Source organism: Panthera leo, chromosome B3 (genome assembly GCF_018350215.1).
Source record: "Panthera leo isolate Ple1 chromosome B3, P.leo_Ple1_pat1.1, whole genome shotgun sequence".
Taxonomy (NCBI): Eukaryota; Metazoa; Chordata; class Mammalia; order Carnivora; family Felidae; genus Panthera; species Panthera leo.
Window position 1 is genome coordinate 130,982,816 of NC_056684.1, and position 25,494 is coordinate 131,008,309.

At 42.5% G+C, this 25,494-nt stretch overlaps 2 protein-coding genes across 22 annotated transcripts in view; one reads left to right on the top strand and one right to left on the bottom strand.

Moving 5' to 3' along the window:
* GALC (galactosylceramidase) overlaps window positions 1–12,562 on the bottom strand; it is a 150,884-nt gene extending 138,322 nt beyond the window's left edge. For 3 of the 6 annotated variants that reach the window (XM_042943995.1, XM_042943996.1, XM_042943997.1), the window contains exons 1-4: window positions 12,271–12,561; window positions 3,245–3,313; window positions 2,933–2,996; window positions 1,026–1,139 (exon numbers count right to left, since the gene is read on the bottom strand). In XM_042943995.1, coding sequence (XP_042799929.1) covers window positions 1,026–1,139; window positions 2,933–2,996; window positions 3,245–3,313; window positions 12,271–12,465 — 442 coding nt within the window. In that variant the 5' untranslated portion in view covers window positions 12,466–12,561. Of the gene's footprint in view, window positions 1–1,025; window positions 1,140–2,932; window positions 2,997–3,244; window positions 3,314–12,270 lie in introns of all 6 variants that reach the window. The other 3 variants (XR_006203988.1, XM_042943994.1, XM_042943993.1) reach the window with 2 other exon arrangements.
* GPR65 (G protein-coupled receptor 65) overlaps window positions 12,495–25,494 on the top strand; it is a 127,051-nt gene continuing 114,051 nt past the window's right edge. For 3 of the 16 annotated variants that reach the window (XR_006203995.1, XR_006203991.1, XR_006203992.1), the window contains exon 1: window positions 12,507–12,947. Coding sequence is in view for 6 of the 16 variants with exons in the window: in XM_042944008.1 (XP_042799942.1) it covers window positions 12,899–12,947; window positions 14,942–15,049; window positions 18,590–18,675 (243 nt within the window). In the remaining 10 variants the exon portion in view is untranslated. Of the gene's footprint in view, window positions 12,948–14,941; window positions 15,050–18,589; window positions 18,796–25,494 lie in introns of those variants that run through there. The other 13 variants (XM_042944004.1, XM_042944005.1, XM_042944007.1 and 10 more) reach the window with 9 other exon arrangements.

Here is a 25,494-nt window from a genome sequence, read left to right on the forward strand (position 1 = left end):
GCCAGATTTTCTACATTTAAATGAGAACTGACCATGAAAGCAGCCCAATGGGGGAGTACGTGCTGAAGTCAACGATGCTTTTTTTTTTTTTTTTTTTACTGCTCACAACATTTCTGGAATCTCTTACAAAAGACCATTTAGAAAGAACACACTGACTCCTCATTTTTTTTTTAATTTAGAAAAACTCGTGCTTGTCCTTTGATTGTTGAAAATGACCTTGAAAATGACTTGAAATCAAGCCTATAAAATGAATTTTCATTGATCTCACTCACAAGGCTGAATGGGTAAGCCTGTTTCAAAAAATCAAATTCATTTCAAACTATGCAAGGATGTCATCACTGTGTATTCTGCAATATTTTACGGGTCTGTGCACTGCCACACGAAACCTGTAAAGTGAATGCAGTAGTACAAGTTGAGAAATCTTCCAGCGATGCTGCCTCTAGAGCTTAAGCTCCGAAAGGGCAGAAGGTAGCGGCTGGATTGTTGGGTATCCCCAATGCCTAGAACAGTGCCCACCACACTGTGGAGGTTCAAAACATACACTTTATGTGTACGCCTTCTAGAAATGGCACCTACTACCGCATGTAATGCATAATTTCGCAAAGAGCTGGGATGTACTATAACGCCTACTGACAATTTTCTCTCTGCCCCAAAATTTTACAAATTTTGATGAGAAATTTTGTTGAGGAAATTAGTTTAGCATCACAAGAATGGAATTAGGTTCTATATCTGAATTTGGCATTTACTAACTATCTGACCTAAGTCAGTGGCATAACCTCTCTAAGCCCCTACTGCTTCTGTAAAATGGGAAGAGTAATGCCTTACTCCAGAGGTATTACATACAAAGAGCAGACATAAAATATAAAGGCAAAGAAAGGATCAAGCCTGGCACAGGTTTTGCGGCTGGTAGGATAAGGGTAGTATTAACATGGTTAGTACTTCAGTATTAAGAGTAACTCCATATAAATAATTCAGAATTTGAAAGTTAAACAGACTGCAAAAGCATTACAAACTTCACTTCTTACCCATGAGTATAATATTAGGGTTCCGCTTCTTAGCTTCCTTCATTAACCACCACTCATATCCTCGGAAATAATTCTCATCTAATGCATAGTGCATGTGGGAGGGTTCAGTACCATCTGCGTGAGAGAGAGCAAAAGAGAAAGGAAACCACCCTTTAATGGTGTTTCCTAGGGCCACTCTCCCCTATACACACACACATTTCAGAGAAGGTGTATTCCGGTTCCAATCCTGATATGGGCAAATAAGAATAATCTTAGATAACTTGACAATGCATGATCAAAGTGTATTATTTCACCTTTTTTCATTATTCTAAGTATCGTAAAGGTCTTGAAAAATAAAACCACAACTTTCTATTATAAGCAGGGTTAAAAGGAGAAGTGTTATCAACTCATGTAACTGAAGAGTCCTTGGACTATGTTTCCCTGGGCTTTTGGTCTGGTCTGTCTGGAGTTTTCAAGTCCCCATGTCCAACTTTGAGTTCAGATCACCTCAGCTTTTAATTTCTCCATCCTAAATGTAAATCTTGAGCTCCTTAGCCCCATTCTCACCACCCAGGCCTTGAGCCTATAACGTGCCTTGTTATACCAAGACAACAGAGCTTTGAGAAAAAAAAAAAAAAAAAAGGAATGAGTATACATCTACACAACCCCTCTGTAAGAAAATTCTATCCTAACCTCCATAGTGTGTCAAGGTAGATAACTGATATCCTGGTATCTGTCCTCATATGTCACCACATTTCACAAACATCTGCCCTTGTTAGGAAGGGTCTCACGAGGAGTGGGGCCTTGCCTCTTAAAGGTAAACATCAGAATTCACAAGAACTACCTGAAGAATTTCACTTCAGCAAATGAAGATGGCCAGTCATTATCAATTCTGCATCAAAGGGTGGACAATAAAATACATGTCCTCTTACAATAACTTGGGGAAAGTTTTCCTTATAGAGGTTTCTTTCATTTGTGATTTGCATTTTTTGCTTTCAATATTAATTAAACACTAATGCCACCACAGAGACATATCTCTTTAACAAAAGTTACTCCCGAGTCACCAACAGGAACACAGGTATAGAGACAATACTGTAAAGTTCACTACAATGGAATCTGGCCTGTAAATAATAAGCTGCATCATCATCGGGAGAATTTTCTTCTTCCTGTATATTAATTGACCACATGTTCTACATAAAGTCAATCAAAATGGTGACAGTGAAGACTGAAAATTTAGTGGCTAAAAATAATTTTGTTTTTAAAAGAGAAAAGGCTGGGGTGCCTGGGTGGCTCAGTCGGCTGAGCGTCCGACTTCGGCTCAGGTCATGATCTTACGGTTCGTGAGTTCAAGCCCCGCTTCGGGCTCTGTGCTGACAGCTCAGAGACTGGAGCCGGCTTCGGATTCTGTGTCTCCTTCTCTCTCTGCCCCTCCCCTGCTCACGCTCTGTCTCTCCCTCTCTCTCAAAAATAAATAAACATATTTAAAAAAATAAAAAAATAAAAGAGAAAAAAACTGCATCTCTGAAATACTGATGACATATTTTTGCCACAAATTTCTTTAAAGCTAATAACATAATATTTTACATGCTTTCTATGGTAAAAGCTTTCTTTTTTTTAATTTCTCAATAAAAACTCCTGTCTCTATGCTCTGCCTCGTGAAAATAGCTTTTTTAAAAACTGTGGTTTTGTTTGCTACAAATTAATTCAACTAAATAAGCCATCTAAAGTCCAAATGCCATTTTATGGGAAAAGTGAGTATTTTGATATAATATTTTTTTAAGTAGAGTAAAAGAGGAACAATAAGAATGTACTAAGCAATGATCAACATCAAAAATGTTGATATCGCTTACATTCTGATCCACAGTCCCTAAGGTTAGGTAGAGATTAAAGTGCTGAAGGAAAATAAACCCATTTCCCAAATCTCCTACCTGTAGTCTGCCCATCACCACCTATCTCCACTTTTAGAATATGCAAAGAGGCACCGAAGTTTGGCTGGGGAAAGAAGGAGGAGTGTTAACATTGTGATTCACCGCAAGAAGGACAAAACATGACAGTGACTAATTACTGCCTTTGGTTTGACAGATGAGAAGACCAACTTCAAATCAACAGCCACTTAATCCAAAAGTAATTTTCCATTTTTTTTTAAAGCTAGAAATGTGAAGGTGACCAATTCTACCGCTGAAATTCACCATAGCTTCAAACATATCACAGGTGCCATTAAATAATTATTTTTTCATTACCTTAAAGAGATAATCCAATATTTGAGAACGATAGGGCTCCGGGTAATTTACTAGAAGTCGGGAGGTTGCCTAAAAAAAAAAAATTCAAAAGTGTGAATAAAACAAATCCAATCATGAACAGGTTTTCATAGTGCGACATGCACCACCTGGCATGCCCGTATTTAGCCAGCTTGTGGGCAAATTTGAGCTGAGGAAAGTCATTTCCCAGGTTACTTGTTTACCTGCCTTTATTTTGCCCATCGCTAGGCAAATAAGGCTGTTGTTTCCCCAACAGCTAAAACACAGGTTCGAAGCCACGGCATGTTTCTCTTCTGTTGAGATGCGGGTTTGCCGGAAGGTAAGTTAATTCTATGATGAACCTCGTGATTACAAATTTGTCGCGAGGAACTTAACTCAGAGAGTGATTATTAGAAGAAATGAAACTTAGAAACTTAGGTTCTCTATCATTTATTTATTTGTTTGTTTGTTTGTTTATTTGCTTGAGAGAGAGAAAGAGAATGAGACAGTACATGCAAGCAGGACAGAGGGGCACAGTCGGGGTGTGGGGAGGGAGAATCTTAAGCAGGCTGCAGCCCCAGCATGGAGCCCAATGCAGGTCTTGATCCCACAACCCTGGGATCATGGAAAGGATGAATAACAAGTAATCCTTTCCCTTCAACATCTTGCAGGAAATTAAGCAGCAATGCTGAAAGGAACCAATACTCTCCCATCTTTACCGGAGATTTGTAAGTGGCATTCCTATTAAGAATGATCACACACACAAAAAAAAAAGAATGATCACACAATGATCCCCAGGCCAAGGTATACTAAGGAAACCTCACACAAGACTGGTATCAGAACGTATGGAAAGATAGAGGTGGAGGATGCAGGGATGAACACGATCACATGTAACCCATGGGCAATGACTGCTTCAACAAAGAACTCACAAAACCAGTAGTGGACCAATAATGTATCTTTTGGGGAGCAATATACATAAGGGGAATAAAAGAAATAAGTTTTAATATGAAAGAGTGGCATGTCCCTAGGCTTAGAAGCCAGACAGGCTCTAGGTTCAAACCACTGACACCAAGGGCAAGATACTTTTATACTCAATGTTCTGTGTTCCTACTCTCATGTGTGTTACCACTGACATTTTAGTGGCTCTTTTAATCTCTCTCCCTCACACCCACAATCTCCCCAGCCCCTGCCACTGAGACGCAGACCCATGGAGCTACCCTCTATTCACTTCAAGTTCAACACATCCCCAACCAAACATAGCACCTTTTCCTTAGTCTGTTCCTTCTCCTGCATTTGTTATCTTAGTAAAGAACCATAAACTCAGGGCTACCTTTCACCAACTTCCCATCCATCTTCAGTCACCAAGACCTCCTTAATACTCTCCAATCCAACCCCTGACTTCAACCCTATTTCCTTCATCCAGGCTGTCCTCAATCATTACAACAGCCTAAAGGTTCTCCGGGCCTCCTGTCTGCCTCCCTGTATTCTAGCTGCCACACTACTTGCCAGAATCATCTTCCCAAAATGCAAATCTAACCACGAAAGTACACTGTTTAAACCTGTCAAGACCTCCCCTCCACCAAGAGCTTTCAGGATCAAGTTCAAATTCTCAGTTTTATACCCAGATCCTTTGATTATTTGGATCGTAACTCTGGACACCTTACCCAGCACCACTCTCATGCCTACTATCTGGATAGATCAAACCACTTCTCTTTCTTCTGTCTGGGATGCATTCCACACCCACATTTGGCCAATTCCATTCATCCTCCTCAGGGAAGACCCCTCTGCACCCCTCCCCACTGATGTGATGTAGGTGTGTCTCTGGCTTCAGGTCTACATCTCCACCTTAACTCTCCTAACCCCAGCCCCCTGCTCACTGCCATACTTCTTTGTCTCCCCTCTGAGTTCCTGGAGGACAGGGACTATGTCTTACTCAAGCTCATATCCCCATTTATTCTCTTGTTCAGCGAACATTTATTTAGCATCTTTTATGGTACTGTTTGTTGCACTGGCATAGGCCACAGAATATGGGAGGCTCTGAGTCAGAGGGAGCCTGCACCCTGACTGCATCGCTTAGAAGCTATGTGACCAAGGGCAAACTGTTGTAAAGTAGGCTTTTTTACTCTTTAGAACTGCTTCAACTATTCTAAGGCTAAAACAAGGTGTATGTAAAGGACACAGCACAGTAGCTGGCACACAGTAAGCTCTCAATAAATGACCAGCATTATACAAATTGTTTTTAAAAATATAGTCACTGTTCTCACCATTCTTACAGAATGGCAGAGACTCAAATACTAAAGTAGGTACTTTTTAAGTGAATGAACACAGTCTATGCACGATAACCTATCCTTGACCAGAGGTAAACAATGTTTCCCACCCTGAATCATGTCATTAGAACGGTGTGTTTTGGGGGGCGCCTGAGTGGCTCAGTCGGTGAAGCGTGCAACTTCGGCTCAGGTCATGATCTCGCAGTCCATGAGTTCAAGCCCTGCACTGGGTTCTGTGCTGACAGCTCCGAGCCTGGAGCCTGCTTCAGATTCTGTGTCTCCCTCTCTCTGTCCCTCCCCCATTGACACTATTTCTCTCTCAAAAATAAATAAACATTTAAGAAAATTTTAAAAACAGAACCCCCTGTTTGGAGGTTATTTTGCCCTCTATGCACTTCTATCCTTAACACAGGGAGCACCAGCTTTAAACAAACACACCACATCGTTACGCTGTTGCAAGCCTGTGTCATTCTCAACACAAAGGTGTTGTAAGTGAATAAGAGAGATGGGTCAATGGCAATAGTCAGTTCAGAGTAGTATAGCCAAATGATGACATGCACCATCAAAGAATAACAAATTACCAACCACAGACCCTGAAAAAGCCCTGGAGCTGCTTACAAGCAGCCCAGGAAGAAGCCTTAACACATAGCTGACCGGGGCTAAGTTCTCAATTTATTGAGACATTTTACACCCAAATAAGTTTTTTCTGTAAAGATAACTTCCTCCTTTCTAATTGATCAAACAAGATGACACTGACGCAACAACCACATGCCAGATGTCATCCCAAACACTTTATATCTATCTTCACAACGCTCCCACCAGGTATCACAGTCTCCCCAGAAAAGAAACTGAGACCCTGAGAGATTAAATAGCCTGCCCATGGCTGTACAGTGAATGGCAGGGCCCAGAACAGACCCCTGACAATCTGCTCTTAAACCCACTTTTTTTTTTTTTTAATATTTATTTATTTTTGAGAGACAGAGAGTGCAAGCGGGGAATGGGCAGTGAGAGAGGGAGAGAGAGAATACAAAGCAGGCTCAGGGCTGTCAGGGCAGAGCCCGACATGGGGCTCAAACTCACGAACAGTGAGATCATGACCTGAGCCAAAGTCAGACACTTAACTGACTGAGCCACCCAGGTACCCCTTAAACCCACGCCCTTAACTACTGCCCCATACTGCCTTCCCTATCAGATCTGAATATTAAATGAGAACATTCCAAACACTACTGCCACAAACTGTTCTATGTACCAGGGACTCCATACAGAAGTCTAAAGTGGGGTGCAAATATCGTGTTACAACCATTTTCATCTGTCAATATTTATGAAGCATCTAAGATGAGCACCTCACTACACAAAGGGACACTACTGAATGGATGAGAGTATCCTACTCTGAGTTATGAAACAATTCTCCTCATTTTACTAATTTTAAACGGAGTTAATAAAATAACCAAAGGTCTCCATTTTTCAGCAAGTTTAAACACTGGATTTAATGCCACAAGTAAAGATACTAAGACAGATGGGCCCCATTTAATGAAATATTGGCTATTTTAAGTTTAGACCCCAAAAATAAAAAGAAGGATGGTTGTAGTAAGGAACACACACATTGGCCCATTAGTCCAGTTTACCCTGAAACATGCCAGCACCTTAGAGTAAGGTGGTAACATGAGAAAATAAAAGCATAAAAATCAAGAAGAGTAAGTTGGGTTAGGGAAAAGGTTTGTCCCCCCACCCCACCCCAACCGGCAAAGCAGGTCAGATCTGTGATCAACTATAGACCAGGTTATCCATTCTAGTGTAAGCCCCAATAGTGTGCTTTTTCTTTTTATAATGCAAATGTCTGACTCCAGCTTTGATTGCCAAGGCATCTACTTTTCAACAATTATGTTTTATGGCTATGTGTACTTAAAAATAGTTACTCTAATCTTTTTGGTATCTTGAAACCTTAAAGTTTTGCAAGTTCAATGATGGAAATTCATTAACTACATAGATCATTGCCAAATATAAAATATTGAAACATTTATTATTGAACACAGATTTATCTACTTTTGGTTTCTCATAACAGAGAAGCTAAAGATATTTGGATTTGTTAGTATACATGTCCTGTGCTATAATGAAAAACTGCTACTTTAAAAAAAAAGGTATATGCCTCTAGAAATTATGAAATGTATTAATTTGCCAGTATAGAGTATATTGGCTAGTAAAGTTCACAATTCCTTACTTGCTAGTTTTCAGTAAAAATTAAAGTTTCTAAGAATTAAGAATTCTACCTAATATATGTAACTAAAAGTACAAGAAATAAGGGAAACATCTCTAGGCAAGAAAAGTAGCATGTATTTTAGCTAAGAAAAGATATGAAGTGTGGAGATGCATTTTTGTTAAGGCAAATGGAAGTAATTTTGTCCTAACATACACAAACTAAATGGACACAGAAAGCACAGGAAAGAGAATAAGAGAGGAAGAAAGAATTTTACCTTGTGTAGCAAGCTAGCTAAAAATGAAATAAATTATAAAGATTTTTTAAAATGAGTTTTAATAAATAGTGTACTTCTGAAAAGTACAGCTTAATTTTCTTTCATCTACTAAAAGGACAGTTTTCTTGTGGGCACCTGAGTGGCTCAGTCTGTTAAGCATTCAACTTCAGCTCAGGTCATGATCTCACAGTCCAGGAGTTCGAGCCCCATGTCCAGCTCTGTGCTGACAGCTCAGAGCCTGGAGTCTGCTTTAGATTCTGTGTCTCCCTCTCTTTCTGCCCCTCCCCTGCTCACACTGTCTCTCTCAAAATTAAATAAACATTAAAAAAATAAATAAATAAAAGTGCTGTTCTTAATAAAACTATGCAAGGTTTTTACCTTTTAAGTAATCTGCCTAGGAAATAAAGATTCTGTATTTTATCAAAATAATTTCTTGTGCTTCATTTTGTCTTTATCACCCCTTTGATCACTTAAGAAAATGAGTCTTCTCTATTAAAAGAACTTCTTTTTTTATATACAAGTATGTAACTTTCATATTTGCCTATAAAGTCTTTTGTAATTTTGGTTAAAGTTGATTAAATGGATAACTAAGTAACATTTCACCACAATCTATGATCCTATGTAATCAAGTATATTACTTTTTTTCAAATGCTTATTTATTTTGAGAAAGTGGGGAGGGGCAGAGAGAGAGGGAGAGGGAGAATCCCAAGCAGCCAGCAAAGCCTGATGTGGGGCTCAATATACCAAATCGTGAGATTGTGACCTGAGCTGAAATTAAGAGTCAGATGCTCCATGAACTGAGCCACCTAGGTGCCCCTGTAATCAAGTGTTTCAAAACCTTTTGGTATTTCTGACAAACTTCCCAGAATCAAATTCTAAATGAAGTCTTTTTAACCTTGAACTAACTTTAGGATTTTCCGGGGGATCCTGGAACAATCTCAGAAGATTTGTTCTTTCTCCTTATAAAAAGGGATTGTTAAACTAATTAGGCTTATTTATGTTAAACTACATGAAAAGCACTGTCAAATAAATAATGGAAAACCTTCTTTAGGTTAAATTTGTATGAATATGTGTGACTGATGTTAGTGTTCCAGAAATCATATGAAATTCCTAGAGGCTTACTATGTGCTGGTCTGTTATCACTTATAATTCTAGTTATTATCTTAGAATGTTATGTCACAGGAATAACCAAAGTTCCTTGTCAACTACACTGTAATGAAGTCACATCAGGTGTTTTACATGGCTATTTTAAACTCTTTAAATGTTCCTGTCAGCCTTACCAGGTAAGGAAGGCCACTTCTTGACCTTTAATAGTACCCTGAGGCCAAAACCTCAGGATATTTCAGGCACCCTGAAAAGAGAGGAATTGGCCCAAATCTATAGGTATTATAAGTGAAGTCTGAAGACTAATCCTTGGCTTGGCTACCCAGACTTAAGGGACTTTTAATAGCCCAATCTGAGATTCCCGGGCGGGGATGCAGCATATTTGGAAGCGCCTATTTGATAAACCTACTTACATAAGATGGCCAAAGATGTTTAAATATTTCACAATTATTACTCAAATCTTTGAATGCATTTCTAGAGCCCCAGGATCACTGACCTGGTTTCAGGGGAGGACCCATTAAGCTTGGGACAATGGCTACAGACTGGATTTCAGACTACTATCTGTATAATTATTATAGGAGTGCTACTATAATCCTACTTAGATGTGTACTTTCTGGGTTACAACATGCTCTACCCCCGACTTTTAACATCTCAGCTATCCTGGGTTACCACTGACTCTGATGCCTTAGCATCAAGATGGATTGTAGTGTATACCTTGACAGTTTTTTTCTTTTTTGGAATGCAAGTACCTTAGGGCATCCTCCTCAAAGATGGCAATTTCAAATAAACACATTGCAGGCCACACATCTAGATAAAGAGCCAGGCTATGGGGGCGTGGTGGGGGCAGCTTTCTTTGTTTTAAAGATCTTGGTTGAGGGGCTCAGGCTGAAGCTCAGGTGGTTGGAATCCGACTTCTGCTCAGGACATGATCTCATGGCTCCTGAGTTCAAGTCCCACGTCGGGCTCTTTGCTGACAGCTCAGAGCCTGGAGCCTGCTTCAGATTCTGTCTCTCTCTCTCTCTCTCTCTCTCTCTCTCTGACCCTTCCCCGCTCACACTGTCTCTGTCTCTCTCTCTCAATAATAAATAAACATTAAAGATCTTGGTTGACTTCAGTAACTGACCATTTAGGCTGCTTGTTCTTTCTCTTCCTGTACTTTAAATTCCCCCTCTTAAGTTTTAAATTCACCAATGAGTGAGCCGCAATAAAAGCAGGACCCCAGGTGTTTTCTCTCTCTCTCCCCCTCCCCACAATCTTTTTTTTTTTTTAAGCTTATTTATTTCTGAGAGAGAGCACGCAAGAGAGAGAGCATATGCATGCACACGTGAGAGGGAAGGGCAGAGAGAAAATCCCAAGAGGCTCCAGGCTGTCAACACAGGGCCCAACTAGGGGCTCAATCTCATGGTTCGTGAGCCAAAACCAAGAGTTGGAAACTCAACTGACTGAGCCACACAGGGGTCCCTCCCCACAATCTTGCTGTGTGGCCCAGGTGTGCCACGTGCTTGCCAGGATCTGTCAATAGCACCTCCCCTTTTTTTCAAAGTTTCCTGATGATTATTGCCGAGGACATCTTACAACCAAAGTAACAGTCATAAGGGCGAGTCCAGTCACAACACTGATTGTCAGAAGCTGAGATCAGTACAAAACATCCATTCAGCAAGCAACCAATCAAGCTAGTTCTGAATTCATCTGAATATACAAGCTCCGTCTGACTCAACCCAACAAACAACCCATTCAAGAGTTAGGCCTTAACATTATCAAATAAAATTAGCTCTAGCTGTGATTTGGGGTACAATGGAAGGGGATAAAACAAAGACAGGAAAAAGGTTACAAAGGGCATGTGACAGAAATTTTTAGAGCCAAGAACAATCATGCTACTAAAGCAAGCTCCCAGGCCAAGAGGCCACCTGTCAGCAGGACCAGGGATCTCAGACAATTACCAGCTATGCCCACACAATTTTACACAAAGCTGGAATGGCCCCGTCTCCCTTCACGTAAGTCTTACACAATGCCCAGGTAACATGAACCCACCCCAGTTGTCACAGCCAAGAAAGGATTAAGACGTGACAATTAAACACAGCTGATACTCTGGATGGGATCCTGGAAGAGAAAACGGGCCTTAGGAAACAACTAAGTAAATATAAAATATGAAAGTATGGATTTTCATGTTATCACTACTGGTGGTAACAAATGTACTTTACCAATGTGGGATGCTGATAACAGAACATGGCTGCAGCGTATTTGAGAAATCTGTACTGTTTTAGAAACTTGTCTGCAAGCCTAAAGCTATTCTAAAGTTAAATTTACTTAAAAGAAAAAAGCCTCTCAATACTTAGTATGAGAATCAACTGGTGTATTCGTTGAAATGCAGATTCTCAGGTCCCAATCCAGAACTACAGAATGGGGAGTACATTTTAACAACCATAACAGGTGATTCTTACACACCCTAAAGGTGGGAAGCCACCCTGGCTGTTGGCCCAATGTTTCCCCCTCCCTGCACACAAAAATAGCCACTAATGAGACGCACAGGCACCGACTTTTCCAGCGGGCAACTCACCCCACCTTGGGCCTTGACCACTGCCAATAAACAAAGCCCCCAACACTAAACAATCCTAGACTACCATTTGATACTAGCATAGTCTAGCATTATAAACAAAACAAGTCTCAGACTGGCCTCTTACCTTCCTAAAGAGGCCTTGAGGCACCTGTCTTGCCTCCCAACACAAACATACTGTGCACTGGCCCCTGTGAAGCTAGCCCACTGCCCGCTGCACTAGTGGTCCAGGGCGTCCGACTCCCCGACCCGCATTGAAGCATCCTTTTGGAAAGAGAGATGCTCCCCGGATTCTTGGCCATTTCTGGAGCGACCCTCAGGAATGCCCTCTCCACGGCAAAGGGGGCCCAGGAGTGTACGAGGGTGATGGTGCGAGCCCCAGCCTTGTCACTATCGACACCTGTCACTCGGTGGATCTCCGGATCCTCGTCTATTAAAACTGTCTCTACATAGAGGTTCATCTAAAACGAGCAGGCGCCGGTTCCAACCCCGCACGCGCCCGGACCTCTGGCCGACGGGCGGCCGCCGGCAGCCGGGCCGCGACGGGACTGCGTCGAAACGCCAGGCTGCGCCGCGGGGGCTTATGGGGCGCCCCCCCGGCAACGCCGGCGCATCCCACCGCCAGCCGCTCACCCCGCCGCCGCTGACCGCGCCGATGCCATCGAACTCCCGGCCCAGCCCGTCGGAGTCGTCCAGCACGTACGCGCCGCCGGGTACCAGCAGCGCGCACAGCAACAGGGGCACGGCGGCGCGGCCCGCCGAACCCGCGGCGGCCGTCATGGCTTTCCCTCCGCGTTGCCGGGAAGCCTGGGGTAGGCGCTCAGCCATTGTGTGGGTCACATGACTCCGGCGCCTCGGGAGGCGGGTCCTGTCGTCGCCATGATGGAGAAGGGCAGGAGACTGCTGACGCCGGCGCCGCCATCTTGAGTGCGGGCCACACGTCGGGGACGATTGCTGGGAGATAGCTGACCCAGAGTGTCTGCTCAGGCCCTGTGGAGTGTGGCCTTCATGTGTACTCACTTCCCTGTGCCTCTTCCGGCCTCACCTGCTGGGGCACGTTAGCTCAGGGGAGATGGATGTCCAAAGCCAGCCGAGAGAACTGGACCTTCCTTAACATCTCGGGGCACATTCACCACATGCCAATCTATGGCAAAGCAAGAGAGAAGACCCAGCTTGCAGCCCCCACTACGTCCTAGTTCAGGTGTCTGTCTCCTTGGTCGAATCACTTAGCTTTCTGAGCCTGAGTTTCCTTTTGCGTAAGATGAAACAAGAGCAGCCGCCGGGGGACATGGGATTAAACGAAATACAAGGTAATAGGCGCTCGGTAAATCCGAGCTGAATGCGTTGCACACTTGGCTAACGTTAGCTGACAGGGTTCTCCATTCTGGTAATCATTACATATATTTGGCGTTTAGCTTCATTAAGTACCTTACGTAGCCCGTTGACATGGTTCCAGGCAGATAACCCAAAATCGATAGGGAAGTTGTGAATTGTCCTGGGATTCTGCCATTGCAGCGTCAGTGTGAGATTTCTGATTTTCTTGGTATCTGAGCAAACTGAAGAGACTGAGTGGCTGCAGAGAAAGCATTTCTGATCCCAAATCTGCCTTTCGCATACCCATGGAATTGGTTTTCGGTATCTACACAAGCCCTGGAGACCGCAAAATGGCAAAGAGAAGATCCAAAGACTATAGGACATGTGAGCCTTCATCTTCAGGGTCCTATTTGGAATCAGATTGTTTTTCCCCTTAACTACAAACTTAAGTTCCATGATCACAATTATACTAGGAGGAAAAATCTCCCATCTGTGCCATCCCAAAAATGCAGTTGTCAGGCCATTCTGCCATCCGTCCTTTCTCAGTGCATGATAGCAATGCTTGCTGTTTCTCTTAAATTACTGTAGATCTATTTTGGTTTACTAAGGAGGGTCCCAGCTTATTTCTATTGTTCTAACAAATGTTAATAGTGCCCCTTTCACCCTCAAAGTGATCTGGCTTGGGGCGCCCCCGGGGGGGGGGGGGGGGGGGGGGCGGAGCTGATTCAAGGGTTTGACTCTTGATTTCACATCAGGTCATGATCTCTCTGTTCCTGAGATCCAGCCCGGCACTGACAGTGCAGAGCCTCTTAGGGATTCTCTCTATCCCTCTCTGTTCCTCCCCCCACCTCTCTCACTCTCGCTCCCTCTCTCTCAAAATAGATAAACTTAAAAAAGTATTCTGGCTTGGATAATAAATTATATGGTCCTGTATACATGGGCCACTTTTTTCTTTTTCTATTTCTTCTTTTCCCAATACAGCACATGCCTGAACTGTACCTTCTCTATCCATTCTGTGATATAAGACAATAACTACCCAGGTTCCATAGATTTACCTTCCCAAAACTCACTCTGATCCACCCCATCTAACACAGTAGTTTTTTTTTTTAATTTTTTTTTTAACGTTTATTTATTATTGAAAGACAGAGACAGAGTGTGAGCAGGGGAGGGGCAGAGAGAGAGGGAGACTCAGAAGCAGAAGCAGACTCCAGGCTCCGAACTGTCAGCACAGAGCCGAATGCGGGGCTCGAACTCACAAACCGTGAGATCATGACCTGAGCCAAAGTCGGACGCTCAACCGACTGAGCCACCCAGGCACCCCCTAACACAGTAGTTTAAGCCAGAATCTGAAAACCAGTGGATGCAAGCCACGGTAGAGCACACCACAAATATTTGTATACTTTGTGATATCTGTAGAAGAGGAAACAGAATATTTAACAGAAAACATGTTCTCATCCCTAGGACATATCACTAGTTCCTATTAGTCCATATACCAAAGTAATTTTACCTTACCACAGAAAATATCTCCAGTTTCAAATTTCTAATGTATATTCAGGACACCATTCGAAAAGAAAGTTTCTAATAAAAAAGCAATTAAATCTGAGCCAAGGAAGAGAGATTCTTGGGCTTCAAGACACAGCAGTCAGATGTGCTCAAGAGGTAAGATAAAGGGAAATAGCACTTTTCAGACAAGTGTTCATGTGTTCAGCTCCCCCTGTTCCTGTGGTTTTTGTGGTGTGAGATAAACAAGAGGAGAAGTGTTGTTCTCAGTTCTCAAATTTCAGGTGAGTTTTGAAAGTGAAGACTTTTTCTCCTAAAGGACAGTGTTTTTGAGTATCACAGCTGTACTTGAGTCACAGCAAAATCTCTCATTCTTTGAAAGTGACGAATGTGATCAAAATCAGACGGTCTCTTGAGAAAGATGAGAGATTTTGCCTTTCAGTGAAAGGTTATTGATAAAGTCTGATAGTAGTCTGTTGTTTCGCCTTAGAAAACGGCTCTACTTTTGGAAATCTGAATTCAGCCATCATATTGAAGGACAGAGGCCAAGTCTTTTCCCTCTCTGTACTTCCTGAATGCAGTGTCCATACCTCAGAAGGTACTCAAAATATATTAGTTGAATTGAACTTAAAAAAAAAAAAAAAATCACTGGGGGCGCCCAGGTGACTCAGTCGGTGAAGCGTCCAACTTCGGCTCAGGTCATTATCTCATGGTTCCTGGATTCCGGCTCCACATTGGCCTCTGTGCTGATAGCTCAGAGCCTGGAGCCTGCTTTGGATTCTGTGTTTCCCTCTGTCTCTGCCCCTCCCCTGCTTGCATCTGTTTCTCTTTCAAAAGTAAATCTTTAAAAACAAAAATCACTGTGAAAATGGTACCTCAAATCACTGGGGTAAGGATGGAACTTTTTAAAACATATGGAGGGGCCATATGGCTCAGTCAGTTAAGCATCCGACCCTTGATTTGGGCTCAGGTCATGATCTCATGGTTGGCGGGATGGAGCCCCCTGTTGGACTCTGTGCTGACAGCATGGAACCTGCTTGGGATTCTCTCTCCCTCTTTCTCTGCCCCTCCTGGCTCACAAGCTCTCTCAAATAAACTTAAAAAATATATATACGTGTGTGTGTGTGTATATATATATACGTATATATATATACGTATATACGTATATATATGTATATATATACGTATATATATATACACGTATATATATATATACACGTATATATATACACACACACAAAATATATATACATATGTATACACACATATACATATTATACATATATTAACGTATATAACATATATGTGTATACGTATGGAGACGCCTGGATAACTCTTTGGAAAACGATCGAATTTGAGATCTGTGCTTCATACCACACATAAACTACAAATGGATAAAGCTGTAAATGTAAAATGTGAAACTTTACAAGTTCTAATGCAAAGCATGGGTAAATTCCTGTAGAACTTGGAGGTCTAAGTATCACTTAATGTCTCGATACCAAAAAAATAAAAATTTGGTTTAAAAAAAATCACTGAATAATCATATAAGGGGATAAGGAAAAAGGATTATTTACAAAAGAAAGTAGAAACATTCCTTAATGTAGAATCTCCTGGGCATAAAAGAGTATGAAGTATATTCTCTTCATGAACTGTCCTGTAGCATCTGCTGTTTATCTGATTTTTCCACTTTGACATATGTTGCTTGATCGCATTTCATAATATCACCCTGATCAGTGTAAAAAATGTATAGGAATTCTCTTAATTCGGGACTTTATGTGAAGACAATAACAATAGTTCATAGGACAGAATCGACATAATGGAATAAATTATATATTGTGTACTAAACGTTTTCTTAAGGATAACTCATAAAAACTGCCATAGCAAAGAGCTATACTGTGGCATAGTGGTTAGAATCAGCCCTGGAGTCCCAGCCTGCATAGTGTCAAATCTCTAATACCACCTACCAGCTGTGTGATTTTCGCCAAGTTACTTTCCATCTTTGGACTTCAGTTTACCCATCTATAAATAGAGATGATGATAGTAATTAGTTGGTATGAAGGCTAGCTGAGTTAATATTCATACAGCACTTAGAAAAGTGACCACCATAGGAGCACCTAAGGTGTCTCAGTCAGTTAAGCCTCTGACTCCAGCTCAGGGCATGATCTCACAGTTCATGAGTTCAAGCCCCACTTCGGGCTCTGTGCTGACAGCTCAGAGCCTGGAGCCTGCTTTGGATTCTGTGTCTCCCTCTCTGTCTGCCCCTCCTTGTTCATCCTCTGTCTCTCTCTCTCTCTCTCTCTCTCAAAACTAAACATTTAAAAAAAGTGACTAGCATATACTACATGCTACAGAAGTGTTTATCATATAAATGACATAAATGGCATACAGATTTAAGTACAGTATAACTTGTTACTTGACTGCTCTCCACAAAACTAAGACAATTCTGGAGGAAAAGATTATTCATGTCTTTGTACTACTCTGAATTTTTTTTCCCTATTTTTGTTATCGACAGTCATTCAAGCCCATACCCCATATGGCTGATTCCCCAGTGTGCGAGTCTTGGTGGGAGGCAGATTCCCCTCCTTCAGGAGGGAAGGAGCCAGATCCTCCCTCTTCCTGCCCCCAGCAGCGAGAACTCTGCAGTGTCCCTCAGCCAGTGCCTTGAGCCTGTGACTTTGATCATGTAAGGGTAGCTAGACAGATGTATGAACAGCCAAGCACCCCAGACCATGTCAGAGTCCAGTGGAGGCAGCGGCACAGAGGCTCATCAGAGGAGCCCCGAGTGCCCTGAACAGCACGATCAAAAGTGCGTCCTAACATACGGCTCAGGCACGGTAACCTGAGTGGTCTTTCTGGTCCTCTGGCTCTGGCCCATTTTCACAAGCCTGGTTGGGCAGCCTCAGCAAGCAACTCTGTGTTGCATCCTGAAGGCTTTCTAAGTCCTTCATTTTCTGCTCAAGTTAGCCACAGGTGGTGCTGTTGCCCGCAGCAAAGAACCGTGACTAACACTCCAGGTTACAATCCAGAGCAGAGGCAATCATCCAAGAGTTCTCAGCCTCTGTGTCTGCATTTCCCCCGCTTTAAAATGCACATCTCAACTTCACCACCCCTGGTTCTTCCACTGGTCGTTGTTACTGTGTGGATCTGCTCAAATAAGAGAACGCCAGGAAGTTTTGCTGTCCTCCGATGTTTCCACTGGTGATATGGCTGTTCTTTGGATCGTCAGTACCATTTTCTGCACTGCCGCCAGGGGAAGAATTATAGAATCCACCTGATCCCAAATCCTAAGCACGAAGAAAATAACAGTGCCAGAGGTTCCCACCACTCAAAAGATTTTTTAAAACATTTAGTGCTATGCTGTCCAACAAATATAAGGCAAAGCACATATGTAATTTGAAATTTTCTAGTAGCCACATTAAAAAAAAAAAAAGTCAATTTGGGGCACTGGGTGGCTCAGTCAGTCAAGCATCTGACTCTTGGTTTCAGCTCAGGTCATGATCTCACGGTGGTGGGATCCAGGCCTGTGTTGGCTTCCAGCTGGCAGTGCAGAGCCTGCTTGGGATTCTCTCTCTCTCTCTCTCTCTCTCTCTCTCTGCCCCTGCCCCCCTCACACACACACACACACACACACACACACTCTCTCTCTCTCTCTCTCTCTCTCAAAATAAATATTAACAAAACAAGTGAGATCCATTTTAATGATCTATTTTATTTATTCCCAAATATCCATATATTATCAAATATGTAATTGATGTAAAATATATCAATAAAATAGTTTATGTTCTTTCTTCATATTCAGTTTTCAAAAACCTTAAGTGCATTTTACATGTACAGCACGTCTCAATTTGTATTAGCCACATCTCAAGTGCACAATAGCCACATATGGTCAGCGGCTCCTGTATTGGACAGAACAGATCTAGTATGTCCTGGGCCCTGGGCTAGGCACACTCAGTAAATATCTACCTCTGCGGCTAAAGATAAAGCTGAAGAATATCCGTTCTTTGCTAAAGCTGCTATAACAACATACAACAAAATGGTGGTTTAAACAACAGAAATTTATTTTCTCACAGTCCTGAACTTCAAGATCAAGTTGTGGGGAGATCTGGTATCTTCTGAGACTTCTCTTCTTGGGTTGCAGGTGGCCACATCCCTCTGTGTCCTCACATGATCCTTCCTCTGTGCTTGCCAGTTAATGATGTCTCTGTGTGTGTCCAGATCTCTTAAGGACACCAGTTCTGTATATTGAACGTATGGTTGATCCCTGATCAATAAAGTTACAACCAAAGTCGTAAGGAGAATTTAGAATTGTCTTCAGAAAATTTAAATATATACTTTGGTGTCCAAGGGAAAATGTATTGCATACACAACATACCACTGCATGTTTTGAGAATTCACAACTGTGTGCACATAAGTCCAAAAGACTGGAAATCGGAAAAAATAGTTCCCCATCTCTTTTAATAGACTGTATTAAAGGTAATCGCTTGCTCTTCCCAGGACACACCCAACAGGTGCTCTATTCTATGACTTACCTCATCCTATTATGGTTTGAAAATATCCTTTCTCCCATATCTAAATGTGTAAAGCCTTCTCATTTTTAAAGATCCATCTCAATGGTCCCTCCTTCTTTCCTTTCCCTCGATTTATCTGTTTAAAGTAACCTTCGCTTCATCTAATCTCTCAGGTATCTTCTTTACAAGACTCTAAAGTCTGATAAAGGGGAAGTCCGGTGTATGATTCATTATAATTTCTATTACAGCAGCGTAGTGTTATGCTATGGCAGGCAATGTTTATTCATAATAGACCTAATAAGTGTTAACAAATATTTGTGGAAAGATTCTCTGAAAGAATATTTAATCTGAAGGTTCAAAATACTACCTCTTTAAGCTGCTGCCACAATTCCCCCCCGGGGGATTTGGCCCACGTGTTTAAGTTGTTAAAATGCATTAGCCACAGAATCTTTCAAGAGATCATGTTTGGGTTGCAGGAGGAATAAAGCAGGCGGGTCCAGGGCATCTAAGAAAGGCAGGGAGGGGGGTGGAAAACAGAATGGAACTGAGAGGTTTAACCAAGTTACCACTGTACTCAGAGTGGACCCTGGTCAGAAAAGAGGCCCTATGAAAACATGAACTGTGACAAATGACTCTCGTCTGACCCTACTGGCTTAGCCTGGGCTTCCGTCTCTGTTTTCTATTTGTAATTCCAGGGGCCAGGACTGGAATTAGAGGTTAACTCAACCTCAGGGCATTCACCTGGGCCTGACATCCTTCCTCCCCAGTTGTTGCTCGTCTCCAGGGGCCAGGCCAGATGCTTCTTTCTCTGCCTGCCACCCTGAGTCCCGCGGTCAGTGGTATGACCAACTGTCTACCCCACCTCTGTCCTTTTTAATGTGGTTGGGGTATTGTGATATAGTAAGAAATATATATTTGGCCCCCAGTACCTGACACAGGATTCCTAAAACCTCCCATAATTTCCTGAGTGAAAGAGGTAATAGAAGCATCTTTGGTTATGATTTTTGGTCTTAGTCCCTGGTTCCTGATAGAGGTTCAACCCTTGGAATCTGCAGAGTGATGAGTATCCTCTTCCTGCAATTGAGATGACCTGTGGCTTATGGCCCCTGGAAAGCTTCAGGATGAGGCCTGATCACCAGAAATACCCAGGGCAAGCCTAGAGGATTAGAACCTTTAGCCCAACTTCCCCACCTCCTGGAAGGGGAGAGGGGCTAGAGGTTGAGTTAATCACCAGTTGGCCAAGGATTTACTTAATCATGCCCGTGTAATGAAACCTCCACTGTCTGTTGCTGTGTAACAGATTATCTGAAAATCAGTAGCTTAAAGCACCAAATATTCAGTGTTTCTCACTGTTCCCTTCTGTAAGTCAGGAATCAGGAGCACATTAGCTGGGTGGTTCTAGCTCCAGATTTGTCATGGGATTGCAGTAAAGATGTTAGAAGGAACCATAAGCATCTGAAGGCTTGAGATTCACTTCCGAGATGGCACACTCAAGGACTCACCAAGTAGACAATTTCTCACGGCATGGCAGCTGGCTTCCCTCAGATCAAAGAGAGTGAGGAGGAAGTCACGAGATCTTTCTGACCATCACTTCTGCTTTATTCTATTCACCAAGAGGGAGTTGCTAAAGTCTAGCCCACACTAAAGGGGAGGGGAGAAAAGAATCTGTGAACATGGCTTAAAATCACCACACATACTCATGATGCATATTAGCAAACCACTCATATGATACAGTATTAAATATTGCAGTAACAAATATTGGGTGAATTAAATTAAGTAAATGGGTATTATAAAACACCATAAGGGATGTGCTCAATTATTGCACATTTGCAAAGATATTTTGGCAGCCTCTAAAAAAGCACCAGGGAGAATGAAGACTCTAGCATTATTTCCTGTAAAATTGCAAGTATTTCTATCTTGGATTTTCACTATAATCTCTGCTCTGTGCGTTCTATGGATTTTTTATTACCAGCACATTTGGGTAACAGAACCTGTCTTCACCAGTCCTGATACCATAGAGCCCACTCCAATCAAGCTGGCTGCACATCCTCCCTCCTGTGTATCCCTAACCCCTCAGCCCCAGCTGACCCAAGTTTTTGCCAATCATCTGTACCTCACTTCCCTATCCTTTGGATCGAACTTCCTTAAATATTAGAATATATTGGCCTTGTTTAAACTTGGATTCATGAAATGCTTTTTGGATCTTAAATCCTAAACTATTAGCTGACTGTCCCTACCATAAGCAGACTCGACAGAAACAGAAATTTCCACAAGGATGTATACTTATTATCCTGACTTCAAAAATTAAGTTAATCAGCAGTTTGCACACCCACAATACATCAGAGGAAACTATTTGGAGTTAATATCCTTCTTAACATTTTGTTAAGTTATTTCAATAAGTGGACATAGTAAAGGCCATTAAAAGTTAATTATGTAATTTATAGACGCCAAGAAATACATATTAGATCTTCTAAAAAGGTAGTTAAGATATTAAAGCCTCTAGTATTCAGTTTAGTAACAGATCTCCATTTTAACTCTTACTATACTTAAGCCTGTCTGACTTGACACTGAAGTCAAAAGCACTTACAAGTCTGAAATGACAGGCTGTATTAGCTCAAATTTTTTAAAAAATGCTGGAGCCAAAGAAACTGATGGTACAATGATGCAAAATGGAATTTAATTACTGGTGAAGAGACATTAGGGTTAAAGTAACCAAAGGCAGGAATTTAAACAGAGGGGTTTCCTCACTCCCCTCTTTTCAGGGGTTCTGTTCTCTCCCTCCCAGTCTCTTGCCCAGACACCCATCCCGGACACCAGCTGGTCTCAAACTTGGGAGCATCAAAACTACTTGGATGACTTTAGAACACACACATTGCTGGACTCCCACCTGAGCTCCTGATGCCCTGGGCCTGGGGACGGACAGACCATCGCAGCTCTCAAATGTGACATGAGTCAGATGACATTGATGCTGCTAATCCGAGAACCACATCTAGAGACCCGTGGAGGCAAATGATTCCAATCTCAGGCCAGGACCACAGATGCAAGAAACAGAACATTCTCTATCTTTTGTAACTCAGCTAAAATTGTGTTTTAATCCCCCGTTCTGCCAGGGCAGTGGAAACTTAATCGCAATGAATTCAGGGTCCAACCTCTCCTTCCTCTGGGTTCCACCTGTATTTGCCACAACACGGTACCCCAGACTGGTGGATTAAACTATGGAAATTCGTTTTCACATAGTTCTGGAGGCTTTGTAGTCTAAGATCAAAGTGCTGGTAGGTTTGGTTTCTTCTGTGGCCTCTCTCCTTGAATTAAAGATGGCACCTTCCCCCGGTGTCCTCACGTGGTCTTTCCTGGGTGCACATGCACCCCTGGTGTTTCTTTGTATCCCAGTCTCCTCTTCTGATAAGGACACCAGTTGTATTGGATTAGGGCCCTTCATTTTAACTTAATCACCTCTTTAAAGGCCCATCTCCAAATACAGTCACATTCTGAGGTACTAGGGGCTAAGGCTTCAGCATATGAATTTTGGCAGAGGGGTGAAGGGACACAATTCCACCCACAACGCCAGCTGAGGTCCAGGGAATTCTCACGTTGTGAATGCTTGAGGGTGGTAGCTCCACCCTTGTATCTCAAGGTGACCCCCTATCAACGCTGGCCTCTCCCAAGATGCCCTCCTTCCCTTCTGGTCTTCAGTAGTTAGGCCGTGCAGGACTCACCTGAGTTGTCCCTCATCTATGGCTGCAAAGCTGCCTGTGTGACACACTGGGCCCCTGGCAGCCCCGTGACATGGGCAGAGGCCTGCCGTCACTTCTGTGTGCCCTGCGTGGCCTTCCAGAAATGATTCTACTCCCCATGTGCTACACTGGGCACAGGGGATCTTGCTGAGGCTGCCTCCAGCCTCTCCCACACACACCCTTGCGTCTCACCACCTGGACTTCACCCTGGACCTGAGCCACAGGGCCACTCTTCTCCCCAGACTGTATAGCTCATCTGGAGTGACTGACACCCCACCCCACTGCAGGGCTTGCTGGGGAAGGGGTGCAAAGCAGTCAGGCTGCAAAGTCCCTGTCTCAGATGCCACATCGGAGCTCTCAGAACTTCCTCTCTCACAACCAAGTCCCACCCCCACGGGGCAGCCCCTTTCCTGTTCTTGGAGGCTCCACTTTGTCTCTATAGGTACCCTCCCAAGCATACTGTCTGGGCCTCAGTCCTTTCCAGTCTCCTAAGCTGCAGACATATTTTTGAAACTCAAAACCTAGGACTGTCTTTCTCCCCCTGACCCTTTACTCTTCTGCCAAAAATTCCTCTTCTGATGCAATAAATGCAAAATAGCTCATTGCATTGGGTGGAGGCAGTAAAGGAAACGCGGCTGGGAAAACACAGCAGTATTTCAGAACATACCCTGCCATGCCTACTTGGCTGCTTTGGCTCGCGAAATTGCACCAGGCAGGCCATGTGGCCAAGCAGAGGACCCTTCATCAGCAGATTAGGCTCTTGTGCTGTCTGTCCTGTGGAGACATTGGAACCAGGCAGAACCACATTCTCTTCTTGTTCCCCATGGGTAGACAGAGTGCCCTGCCACTGGCTCGGGCTGGCCTCAGAAGAGCAAACGCCTGGCACACCAGGAACACCAGCCCCCTCAAGGCGGTGTTCTGAACACCTGCCACGTGGCTTTTTTCCAGCTTGTAGCCGTTAAAATGTCCCAGAGACTCGATGCTCTGAAATTTCCAACTGCTTATGAGATAGCCCTGTGGTTGAAAACACCGTATTGCCATATATTCTGGACTAAACAAGAAGCACATTTCCTATAAGTCATTCAGCGTCTTATGGTGTAGAACAGGCAACATTTTAGCACAGGAGACCTACAGTTTTTCTCCTATTTAATCTGAAGTGAAAGTTTGATTGTGTTTCTTGTGTCTCATGACTATATAGCTTTTTGTTCTGAAGAGCATCATATATAAATACTAGACATGAATATGAATATACCTTTTCCCTAAAAGCAGAAGTGTAGTCTATTTAGATAAAATAAGACATTGTGAGGGCCGTGGCATACCTGTGCACAGAAGCTACAGACAAGCAGATGTGTAAAACCAAACAAAAATGAGAATTGTGGAGTAGAGCCACAAGTAAACTGAAATCATACTTTCATTTCTGTAAAGTCTTAAGGTATTTGTTATTAATTTTCCAGATTATACTTAAATTTGTCATTATTTCAATAAAAATATAAAGTATTCTGAAGTTTTAATTTACTATATGCTAAATTACTTGGCAAACTCATGTACTTTATAAATGTGAGTTCTTAATTTTATTATTCTCCATGAAAAACCTATAAAGGAAGCACAGAAAATCCCATTACATTTGTGTCACGTCCTGAATAACTCCAAGATTAAAAGTCTTGGTTATATCACAAGATCGTCTTTTCTACTTCTGTGTAGAAAACAAACAAACAAACAAAAAAGGCTACCAAGAACATCCTCTAATGTCCTTTTACAGAAACAGACTCAGATAATCATGATTATAGTTTCTAATTTTAAGTCACATCCATCCCACATTAATTCTATCCTTATAATTTGTCCCCTTCATTTGTTTTTTTTTTAATTTTTTAATGTTTATTTATTTTTGAGAGAGAGAGAGAGAGAGAGAGAGAGAGAAAATGTGAACAGGGGAGGGGCAGAGAGAGAGGGAGACACAGAATCTGAAGCAGGCCCCAGGCTCTGAGCTGTCGGCACAGCCACCCAGGCACCCCTCCCCTTCATTTGTAATAAAGATTTATGAGAGCCAGGTTCATATGTGATGTCTCTGACTTTTTTATATCTCAAAAGTTCTGGGAGTTAATTTCACTTCATATTAAACCATTTATAGACTTGGCAGCAAATGTCAGCATGCAACGTGCTACATGAGGTTTCATTAGAACAATTCATGTCTTTCTCATACAACCATGTTACACAGAATTATTGATTTACCTAAGCCAGTTAGCCAACTGGTTTTAGCATGGTTTTTAGCACTCCCGGCCTTCTATTCCAAGAGGACAATCAGAGAAAATGATCTACAATAGAGGTGCCTTTCTCTCTCTCTCTCTCTCTCTCTCTCTCTCTCTCTCTTTCTCTCTTTCTTTCTCTCTCTCAAAATAAATAAAGAAACAAACAACAACAACAAAAAAAAGAGGGGTGCCTGGGTGGCTCAGTTGGTTGAGCATCCAACTTCAGCTCAGGTCATGATGTCACGGTTCACAAGTTCGAGCCCCACTTTGGTCTCGGTGCTGACAGCTCAGAGCCTGGAGCCTGCTTCGGATTCTGTGTCTCCCTCTCTCTCTGCCCCTCCCCCTCCTTTCAAAAATAAACATTAAAAAAAATTAAAAACAAAAAAATATCTACAATAAAATACTATATAGCTAATCCTGTTGGTCCCTTAAAAAGAAAAAAAAAAAAGACTTCACAAAGGTGCCAGGATTAAGCAAGGGAACATGCTCATTATACACCCAACACCCACTTTTCCTCAACTGCTTTTCTCCCAGGAAGTGCATCATGCTGAATCC